Source organism: Vombatus ursinus, unplaced genomic scaffold (genome assembly GCF_900497805.2).
Source record: "Vombatus ursinus unplaced genomic scaffold, bare-nosed wombat genome assembly UNPS02014863.1, whole genome shotgun sequence".
Classification (NCBI taxonomy): Eukaryota; Metazoa; Chordata; class Mammalia; order Diprotodontia; family Vombatidae; genus Vombatus; species Vombatus ursinus.
The window spans coordinates 27455567-27467404 of record NW_020954641.1 but is presented as its reverse complement, the minus strand read 5'-3'; the positions used below and the strand labels follow the sequence as shown (position 1 = coordinate 27467404).

General features: G+C 36.2%; 1 protein-coding gene across 1 annotated transcript in view; it reads left to right on the top strand.

Moving 5' to 3' along the window:
* Positions 1–11838, top strand: part of MRPL22 (mitochondrial ribosomal protein L22) — a 49406-nt gene that overhangs the window by 13542 nt on the left and 24026 nt on the right. Inside the window, exon 3 of the mRNA XM_027841840.1 lies at positions 1394–1529. Coding sequence (XP_027697641.1) covers positions 1394–1529 — 136 coding nt within the window. The remainder of the gene's footprint in view (positions 1–1393; positions 1530–11838) is intronic.

Sequence of the window (11838 nt, the reverse complement as noted above, 5' to 3'; positions counted from 1 at the left end):
TTGATGTTCTTCTTAGAGAGAGGTATGAGGCTTCTGTCTCTATAGTGTAGAAATCTTTCTTTGGCTTCTTATTTCTTATTCCTGAACCATGTGTTCCTATATGTGTGTGTGTGTGTGTGTGTGTGTGTGTGTACACATATGTATATATGTACATATATGTTTATATGTGTGTGTGTATACACACACACATATATATGTGCATATATGTTTTTTTTTACTGACCTCCCCTTGGTCCACCTTTGCACTGAAATCATTTATTAAAATATATGTTGATTGATTTAAAGGGTCGTACTACGTCCGTAGACTTTCCCTACCTTCTCATCCTCTGCTGCAAATGTTGGTGTATATACTGTCTTTATCTTTGTGGTAATCTTTTTGCAAATGTTTATCATGAGCACTGTGATACAATATGATTAAGTATCTCATAAAGTTATATTTCTTGTTCCACCATCTCCTTTATTCACTTCTCCAAGGAGAACCTATGAGCCATCTTTCTATATAGTTGTAACTTCCTTTTTTTCTAGAAGTTTCATTTTTAGTGAGAATGTCAAGATTTATAATTAAGAGTACCTCTAGTAGCATAGCTACATATTGGTCACTGGATAAGGATCTTATATTTGAATGATCAACAGGTAAGTTAATGTTTATAGAGCTAAAAATAGCATGCTATTTAGTATTGTCTGACTGATTTTCCTACTACAATGCCACCATCACTACAGAAGTGGAAAGAGGCTGTGCAGGACTAATGTCCATTACATTTTTAAACTTATTTCATGAGTTTTTCATAGGTCCTCAGTGGCCAAAGAATTTTGCACCAGCTGACCAGTCTATGATGATGAACAGGCCACATAAAGCAGGCAGATTCTACCGTAGGACAATTTATAGACTTTTAGGATACTACCACTAAAGTCTATTAGGTGGAAGGTTACTTTTTTTTTTAACAACTACAGGGATAAATAGCATTTATTAAGCATATACTATGTTATCAGGTACTGAGCTAAGTTCTGGGGATACATATAAATGATTGAAAAAACCCATGCTGTCAAGGAGCTTACGTTCTATCAATGGGAATAGAAAGGAAAGGAAAGATGTGGAAATAGAATGGACAAGACTTGGTAACTAACTAGATGTGAGAAGTGAGAAAGAATGAAGAGTCAAAGCTAACACCAAGGTCACAATCATGGTGGTGTCACTGACAGAAGTAGTGAAGTCAGAGGGAGGAAAGGGATTTGTTTAAAATATATTAAGCTCATTTTAACCATTTAAAAAGTTTTGCTATTCTGTAATTGTTGTGTCTATGTGTGTCCTTAGATTTTTTCTTAAAATAGAACTATTTAGTACAATAGTGTTTCTAACAGCTAAAGAGCTAAAACCTTTCCTGTTTGTTTTATAGGTTGCCCTCATTGAAAAATGTTTTGTCTTTGTCACCTATCCACACAAGTGCTTCCCTTGACATCTCAAGGAAGTGGGAGAAGAAGAATAAAATAGTTTATCCTCCACAGCTACCAGGAGAGCCTCGGAGACCTGCAGTAAGTTTGTGGATAAAGCCATCTTTTAAATTTGATAATACTTTTTGACTCTTAGGTGATCAGCAGTAAAATAAAAATTGTGTTAAAAATGTAGCTGTGTTAAAAATTGTACTGATTTGCATGCTCTTATAATTGACAAACTCCTATAATTGGTAAAAGATGTATTTTTTTTCTTTGGCATTTTCTACAGTCTGCATTGCTTGATTTTTTAAAAACTATATTTTTAAAAAAATGAGTTTTAACACTAGGATGAATGAAACATGAATCAAAACCTATAATATCCCAATCAGAGGTCATTAATACATTGAAAGTCAGCCCCAACTTTATCCTGTTAACTTGAAAAACTTTGAGAGAAACCCAAATGTAACTACTTTTTTAAATTGAAATTTTATTTGAAATTTACTCCTTGCCTCTCTTTAAAAGAACAATTCTATACACACAGTCAAACATAAAAAACATTATGTATAAAACCCTGGATCTCCGTTTCATGCTGCTTGTTTTAAAATACATACGCACACATGCATACATATATATGTATACATATACATATGTATATGAGATTCTAAATTACTTTTAAAACTGACTTGCTTGTCTGTGCTTCCATCTGAACTTCTGTTCTCTTCTGTATATTTTGAAAAGTCTTTCAGTAGCCCCCTTTTTCTTTTTTTTTAGCATCACTAACCTTCTTCTTTCTAACATTCTCTCCCATTAAAAAAATGAGAAGAAAAATCCCTTAAAATAAATATACATACTTGAGCAAAACAAATACAGTAACCATTTCAAAGAAGTGTGTGTGTCATTCTGCACCGTGAGTTCACCTCTCTGTTAGGAGGTGGGCAGCATGCCTCATAACGGGTCTTTTGGAGATATGACTGGTCATTGCTTTGATCAGAGTAGTTGAGTCTTTCAAAGTTGTCTTTCTTTACAATGATGTTTTTCTTTACAGTCACACTTGTATGCTCTCAGTTTTGCTCAGTTCCTTTATTTCAGTTCATACTCCCCAGGATTCTCTGAAATGCGCTCTTTCATCACGTTTTGTAGCACAGTGATGTGTTGGTATTTCAAAGTTCTACATGACTCTAGTCTTATCATTAGAAATGCTTAAGTGTTCTCTAGTTCATTAAAATTCTGTGTTTCATTTTCCCCCTATAGGATTTTATTCAGCTTTTTCAGTTGCATTATTCTTGCTTGTAAACTTTTTTGCCTTTTGGAATATTTTATTCCAAGATCTCTCCTAATTTTTAGCAGAAGCTGCAAGATCTTGTACAATTCTGGCTGTGGATTCTGGTAGTTGAAATGCTTTTTTTCTGGATACTTATATTTTTCTCTTTAACATGGGACCTCTGGATTTTGGCTGTGATTTCCAGATTTCTGTGACTTTTTCTTTTGGATTTTTTTTGGGAGGTGATCAGTGGATTCTTTCTAGCTTCACTTTACTGTCTCGTCCTAATAGATTTGGGCAGTTTTATGATTTCTTAAAATATAGTATCTAGATTTAAAAAAAATTATGCTGCTGAATGGAATTGGAAGAAATCATGAAATCATTCTAAATAAGTCCACTATAAATTTATATTATCTAATCTCAACTGGACCTCACTGCAGAATTGCAAACATACCTTTCCTTCTTAATTGATTCACTGTCCCACACTTTCCATAGTGTCTGCTCTAAATCTTCTCATCTCCTCAGCCTCTCACAGTGCCCTCTCCCCCAACTTTCTCAACCAAGGACCTTGTCTTACACTTCACTGAAAGCTCTTGTTAAAGGCAACTCCTTTGACATGCACCTTTGGGTCTCTTTCAACTGTGATTCTAAATGTTGGTTTAAAAAACCTCTTGCTATGTACTTCTTTTTATGGAAAGTAAAAAAAAAATGAGACAGTATTCATGTCAACAAATACCTTCATAACTTTCTTTATTTAAGTTTGTCCCTTTTCTTGAAAGCAAAATTTCTTCCATAATCTCTGGTTGAAAGCTTCTTTGGTGTCATAGGGCAATACCGTACTTCAGTAGATTCATGATTTCTTCCATGAAGATAACTTCTAACTTGATGCCACCCGAAAGATTTAGAGTTGGAAGAGACCTCAGAGGACATTGAATCTAATGTCCTCATCTTACATATGAGGAAACTGAGGCCCAGAGAAGCTGAGTGACTTGACCAAAGTCACAAAGATAGTGTCTTGCCCTGGTTTTGAACCCAGGTATTCTGGCTCCAAAACTAGTGTTTCTCTTCCTTTGTGACTCTTGTGCATGATTTACCCTACATTTCTTATGGAAGATCTATCCCTTGTGCTGATGGCCTTCCTTTTAACATCTCATGGGTATAGATGAGCCACCTCTCTTATGTGACTCCACTCCATTTTTGTGTTTAAATGCACTCAATAATCTTTTTATGATTTGTACCATTAGAAATATACCACAGCTTGTTAGACCAGTAACCAAGTTAAAAAAGAGAAATAATTACTGAAATGTCTTAACCTGAATACTGTTCTTTAAATCACCAATTTTATTTTTTATTTCTCTTTTTAGATTTTCAGTTGAGATTTTAACTAGAAATAGTTAAGCTATTAAGTATTGAAACTAATAGCTATGAAATAATACAGTACTTGTCAAGACTAAGATTTGTCAGTAAAGTGTATTTTATAATTGTTATCTGTGAATTTTTTTTTTTAGTCAGATATCCTAAATGGTAAAATTAAGAAAATTAATGACAGGTCCTCTGTTTAACACTTACAAATAAGAATAATGCCAATCATTATGGATAGAGTGAATTGATTGAAATGATTTTGATTGACTTTTTGGCATTGTCTATGCTCCTTATATAACTGTCTGAAAAAAGAAATTTGCTTTTGTTTTGTATTGGAACTCTGGAGCAATTTGATTTTGGTGAATGGGTTGGATTTTGCTGAATGAATGAGATATACTGTGATTTCAAGTTTTGACACCTTACATTGGGAAATTCTTTAATCTTTTCTTACTTTAAGTGCCATGGAGTAAATTATTGCTTATAATGGAACTACTTATACCTTATTAGACTGAAAAGGATTAATACCACTTTCCAACTGCCTAATTTATTTTTGGGTATAATTTTCTCACTGGGTTGTATGATTCTCAACACTTTTACATAGCCTTGGACAAATAGCCACTCTCTCAGTCTGAAAGTATTTTCACCAACCTTGGCTTCCAATTTTGTAACTAGGCCCTATGATACTTACTTAGCACTTCCCAAGTTTTTATACAAGTAACAAAACAATAAACAGTTTAAAGTCACATATTTCAGTTAAGTGAAGAGAAAAAAAGGGACTAATAACAATCCGCTAAATATAATCTTTTGTATGGAAATATTTCCATTCCCAGTTTCTTTTGATCTCCAATGTTTGCTGTACTTTAATATTCTTAGCTGGGATATGCCTATGTAATTTAAGTAGTACCAGTATCTAAGGAATGTAGATTCATCCAGGCCATTTGGGGGAAGACCTTGCCACTAGAGGTACTCTTCCCCATCATTTAGCCATCTCCTCCCCAGCTCCACAGGTCCCGGCTGCCCAGACCCATTAGTTAACAGTGGAGAAGAGACATGGCTGCTCACATCACTTGGATGAAGTGAAAGTCAACCACTCTAATCCTTCTGGTGAGATGGAGGACCACCAGACCGTACCATCTGCCCTGTCACTACATCTTAAGATTCTCTGTCCCTTAACATCTTTCCTTCCTCTACACCCTCCAGATCCCTGGGCACTATCAACTGATCCACACATATGCTTTAAAAACTCCTGGGCCTTGCCATTTGTCCTTAGGATATCCAGGCCTTTCTGTCTGACCTGTAGGTGTCTCCCCCAATTACAGTGTGAGCTCCTTGAGAGTAGGTACTGTCTGGCTTTTTATATTTGTATCCTCAGTGCTTAACACAGTTAATGACTACTTAATAAATTGTTTTTCATTTGTTCTTTCATACCTTTGTAGGCCTTTTTTTAATGGCCTTTTTTTTTTAGTCATGCGGACCTAATAATAGTCATTGATTTTGTTTCCACTAATTGGGAATTTGGATAATTTGGACTGAGATTGGGTTGCAGGGTATTAATATACTTTCTATTTAAAAAAGTATCCACTTTGCAAATTACTTGCATGAACAAAATTGTTGGGAGAATGATCAATTTATTCTATAGCTTTTTCAGGTAATCTTAGTGGCTTTAAAAGTACCCCATGTACTTACAGACAATCAACAAACTAATTTTAAATCATTCTTACATGGCCTAGTAGATAGAGTGTGGTGCCCTGAAGTCAGAAAGAGCCTGAATTTAAGTCTTGCCTCTGACATTGACTATGTGACCCTTAGAAAGTTGCTTAATTTCTCAGTGCTCTATGAAACTCTTTAAGATAGAGAAGGTGCTACCTGCATTGGTAGAGTTCTTCATACAAATGAAATCAGAAGTCCAGTTGTATTTTATCAAACCAGTTTGAAAAAAAAGCTACTAATGCCTTTTCATAAAAGCAAATCTCCTAAGTCCTAAACTTAGGACTTAGACTTGTGTAACGCTTTTTCCTACTACTAATCTCTCTCTCTCTCTCTCTTTACATGTATATGTAAAATTAATCAGATGCATTTCTTTAAAAAGTATTCTCAACTTAACAAATTATTAAACATTTCTCTGTAGATTTCTCATTGAGACTAATTTCCTCCAATCCAGGTATTCCCACAGTTCAGTACATTATGTCTTAATCTATCCAGGTCTCCCTCAAATGAGGCCTTAAAAAGATCTCCCATCATTCTTTAAAAAGTTATCACTTTTTCTGTTTTAAGTAAATGTTGACCTTTCCCTTTTGACTTTTGAAGATGATGAATAAGTAGCTGTTCCCCTATCTTCTTGGTCCTTCATTTCTTCTCCATGCTCCATCTAGAATTATGGTATTTAAATAATACTAAGTTAGTCATATATACTGCAGGTTCAAAGATAACACACCAAAGGAAATCAGGGATGGAAACATTTCCATATAAAGAATTGTGTTTAGTGGATTAATTTTTGTGGGTTAGTATTAGCAGTCATGACAGTTCTCTTTTTCCCTCTACCCTGCTCCCTAGGATACTTTATTTCTGAAAATATAATTAGGCTATTGCTATAGTTTTCAGCCTGTCAGCTTCTATTGTAACTGAAAGCTGATGCAGTCAGTATTAAAAGATTGGCCGCTTGAGAGAAGACTACTGCTGCTTCTAAAGCAGTTGAAATTTCCAGCAGAGGCTAGAATGTTTAGGAAACTTCTTTGGAGTCATCAGCTTTATCTTCATTGGCAAGCATTTTCTAAAAGAGAAAAGGAAATTAAACCTTCAAAAAGCATTTTTTGAGCACTGACAATGTGCCTAGTACAATGAATTGATGTTCCTCCCCTATGCCTTTGTCCAGGCCATTCCTTTCCTCACTTCTGCCTCTTAGAACCCCAGTTTTCCTTCAGGTACCCCTTTTATATGCAGCCTTCCCTGATTGCTGCCAGCCTCTTCAGTCCTCTCTCTCAAATTACTCTATATTTAACTACTTCGTGTTTTTTGTATTTATTCTCTTTACGTTTATTCTATATATACTCATATTTATCCTTGGTGTCTTCCCTGTTAGGATGTAAGCTCCTTGGGAGCGGATTGCTTTATTTGTATCCCTACCACCTAACACAGTTCCTGGTACACGATATGTACTTAATTAATGCTTTTGAATGATATTATCCAAACTACTTGATATTGCTTTTCAAAGGAAAATAATTGTTTTGTCATGAAACCTTTGGCAAAAAGGCAAGATTGCTTTTTTTTTTTATTGATGTGTTTTTTATTCTGGTATATTTAGATAGCCAAATATAAAACCATCCCTGCTTAGTTCCTTCAGGTAGAGAAACATTAACTAATGCATCTTGTGATTGGCCCCATAAGAATAGCAAAAACTAAACTTTATGGTTTTAAAATTAAGAACGTTAGATCTCCCTTAACCTTTAGCAGAAAACATTGTTTTTTTTATATTTCCTTTAATAAATTTTTTTAAGAAAGTAAACTCAAATTATGTTTCTATTATAGTTTTATTGTCTAGTTCACATTTAAATAATTCACAAGTCACTTTCTTTACAACAATACTTTGAGGTAGTTAATGAAAGTATTCTGGTCACCAGCTTACAAATAAGGGCACTCTTGCTCAGTAAGGCTAAGGATCTTGTACATGGCCACACAGACCAGTAAGTGGTGCTGTCAGAATTTGAAGCCAGGCCTTCTGATTCCAAGCCTAATTCTCTTTCCACTAATATCTAAGGATACTGAGATGCTTCATAACTGTACTGAGGTGTTTCTAGATAAGTATGCAACTCATTTTCTCTTTTTAAATGGGCGACAGTGGAAACTAATCTTTAAAAAAAAAACAAAAAACTATTGATATCTTGTTTTTATATCACCTACTTTTCCCACTATATCCTTCTTTCTCTCTCTCAGAGAACCAGTGCTGATAATAAAGAATGAAAAAGAGAAAAAAATTTAGTTCACCTAATCAACACATCACCTACATGTGACACTGTATTCCGTGTTCCAAATCTGTAGATACCCTGTGAGGCTTATTTTCATGTGTGGCTTGTAAGCTACCTCTAAAGGCAGTTCCAAAAGAGGTGTTTCAAAAATTACCTGAGCAATGGTAGCACCATTGGAATGGAGCCTTCCTAAGTGACTACCTTATGACACTTGGAGCTATAAGTTCCGGCATGGTTTTTGTGTGTCACTGTGTCATTTTATAATCATTTTTTAATACATGGATATTGCCTTAAAGCCATTTGAAGCTACACAGAAAAGTGAGTTTCATTAAAAATGGTATTACACAACTTAATCATTCCAATATATTCACTAGACTTGTCTCTAAATACTTTTTGGCAGGTATAAAAAATCAAGTTCACCTACAAAGGATGAAAATTGGCTAAGATTGAAGGTGTTTAAAAGAATGTATTGCTGGCTCTGATGACACCTCACAAAGAGGAGGTCCAGGAGTGTTTTGAGAAGTAGCAATTTGGGGTAACTGAAAGAGTAACAGACCCAGAGTCAGGATATCTAATTCTCAGCCCCTCACCTGCTAGTAACTCTCCTTGTGTTCATAGGCAAGGGTCTTCATCTCTCTGGGTCTCAATTCCCTTACCTATAAATTGAAAGACTTGAACTAGGTGATTCTTAAGGGTCCTTCCATTTTGAATCATTTATGTTAGAAGATCCCTTTATATTTCTGCCATAACCCAGGTCTGACACTTTCTAGAATTTGCACCAAGATCCCATCTATCTCTGGGTTCCTTAAACAAAAATCTTTCCTGATTCTTCCCCAACCCCTGCTGCTAGTGCTCTTCCTATCAAAACTCCCTTATATTTATTTTGTATGTATTCTGTGTAGACTTGTATATGTACATTGGATTGTATATTTAGAACTGGAAGGAACTTTAGAGATCATTCAGTTCAGCCTTCACGTTTTACATTTGAGGAATTGAGATCTAGAGAGCAAAAGCATCCTGCTTAAGGTGATATGGATGGGAAATAGCAGTGGCAGAATTCAAACTCAAGTCCTGTGACTCCAAATTCACCATTCTCTCCATTGTGCCAATATCTGCTCCCCCACCCCCTGTAGAATAATGAGTTCTTTGAGGCCGGGGTCTGTTCTTTTTTTGTCTTTGTATCTTCAGTTTCGAGCACAGTACCTGGCACAGTGAAAACATTTAATAAATGCTTTTTGGTTGATCAGTTGATTCTGAGGTCTCACTAGCTCCCAGCTCTCACAGTCCATGGGTTTATGATTTTAAGTGTGAACGTGGCTCCTTGGAAGGATAAAACACTTACTTAGAATATATAAATTCTAGTCTGTGTTTAAAACGGCAAACCAGTCACAGTAATATATAGCTTTCTTATTTAAATACTTCAGGGATCTCTAAGGTCACTAATATGGCTGTTTCCTTCTCCAGTACACATTTCAGAGATTCTCAAGAGATGCAGTGGCTAAAAATGTTCTCGTCTCTTGGGCAACATAGGCATGAGCTTCTCTGAACTTAGGTAGATGTTAACAGATGTACAGTAAGTCTGGCACCAGACCCATCCTCAACATTTTAGGAGGAGTTGCCAGAATTTCTTCCTCACTGGAATCACCTTTATGAGCTCACATCTCTGGGTCACCCTGGGCTATCGTCATAGGACTGCAGGAGCGCTTGATTGTCCCACCTCTTTGAGAAATCTTCTTTTTTGGAAGGATGGCAGTTGCCCACTAAATTGGGGATGAGGAATTTGGGACCTGGATAGGTGTGGGACCTTTAGTCTTCAGGCTTTTTTTTTGTGAGGGGGCTATCATTATTCACCCCTGTACCGCCTCCTACCCCATTCTTCATGTGGCAAATTGATTTGTTGGTGTTTGAAAATTGTCAGTCATATTTTTTAGAGAGGAAAAGTGACTTGCTTAAGATAATTTATATGGTAAATAGAAGTGGTAGGATTCAAACCCAGGTCCTTTAACTCCAAATTCACCATTCTCCATTGTAAGTAGTGGGATGGGTAGACTTGAGTTCAAATCCTTCCTCAGACACTCACTAGCTATGTAATCCTGGCCAAGTCACTTAACCTCTCTCAATCTCAGTTTCCATATATGTAAAAGGGGAATCATAACAGCATCTACTTCTCAGAGCTATTATGAGGATCAAATAAGATGACATATGTAAAATATTTTGCAAACCTTAAGGAACTATATAAATGCTAACTATATTACACATTATATTATTATTTACATTATAAGATCTTCATCCAGATCATATCCTTTAACCACAGGTGCCCCTCAGGGTTCTCTCCCTAGGCTCTCTCCTCCCCTTCCCTCCCCTCTCTTCTTTACTTGGTGATGTCATCATCTTCCATGGATTTAATTATAAACTCTATGCTGATGAATCTCAAATCTACCTATCCTGTCCCACTTCTCTACTAATCTCCAGTCTTGCATTTCCAGCTGTCTTTTAGACATCTTGAACTGGATGTCCAGTAGAAATTTTAAACTAAGGTTGTCCAAAACTGAAGTTACTATCTTTCTCCTTAAGTTGCACCTCTCCCCCCTCCCAACTTCTCTGTTACTGTTGAGGGCAATATCATCTTTCCAATCTGTCAGGCTCACAAACTAGCAGTCACCCTGGACTCTTTACTGTCTCTCACCTCCCACATCCAAGCTGGCATCAAGGCCTGTCGATTCCACGTTTTTGCAACATCTCAAATATGCAGCCTTCTCTCTTCTGAGTCATCTACCAATCTAGTGCAGGTTCCCACCTCCTCACACCTGTATTATTTCAGTAGCATGCCTCAAGTCTCTCCCCACTGCAATCCATCTTTCATTTGGCCACAGAAGTGATTTTTAAAAATAATTAATTTATTTATTTTTAGTTTCCAACATTCACTCTGTTAAGATTTTCTTTTTTCTTTTTTTGTTTTGTTTTTGTTAATTTTTTTGTTTGTTTTTTTTTAAAATTTGTTTTTAGTTTTCAACATTCACTTCCACAAGATTTTGAGTTCCAGATTTTCTCCCCATCTCTTCCCTCCCCCCATCCCAAAACGTGAATTCTGAATACCCCTTCCCCTGATCTGCCCTCCTTTCTATCACCCCCCCCACCCTTTCTCTTATCTCTTCCCCTTCCTGTAGGACAGGATAGATTTCTATACCCCATTGACTGTATATCTTATTTCCCAGTTGCATGTAAAAACAATTTTTAATATTTGTTTTTAAAACTTTGGGTTTCAAATTCTCTCCCTTCCTCCCTGCCCACCCACCCTCATTGAGAATGCAAGCAACTCGACACAGGTTATACATGTGTAGTCATGCAAAACTCTTCCATAATAGCCATATTGTGAAAAACTAACCTTATTTCCCTTCATCCTATCCCACCCCCCATTTATTCTGTTCTTTCCTTTGACCCTGTTCCTTCTCAAAAGTGTTTGCTTCTGATTACCCCCTCCCCTAATCTGCCTTCCTTTTTATTATCCCCCCCATCCCCTTCTGCCCTATTTTTCTGTAGGATAAGATAGATTTCCATAGAGTAAGATTCATTCATTCCCTCTCACCTCCTCCCTTTTCCCCTCCGTGGTAAAAGCTTTTTCTTCTCTCTTTTATGTAAGATAATTTATCCCATTCTACCTCTCCCTTTATCCTTCTCCCATTGCAATCCTCTCTCACCCCTTAATTTTATTTTTTAGATATCACCCCTTCATCTTCAGCTCACCCTGTGCCATCTGTCTACATATATTCCCTCCAACTACCCTAATACTGAGAAAGGTCTTATGAGTTACAAATATCATCTT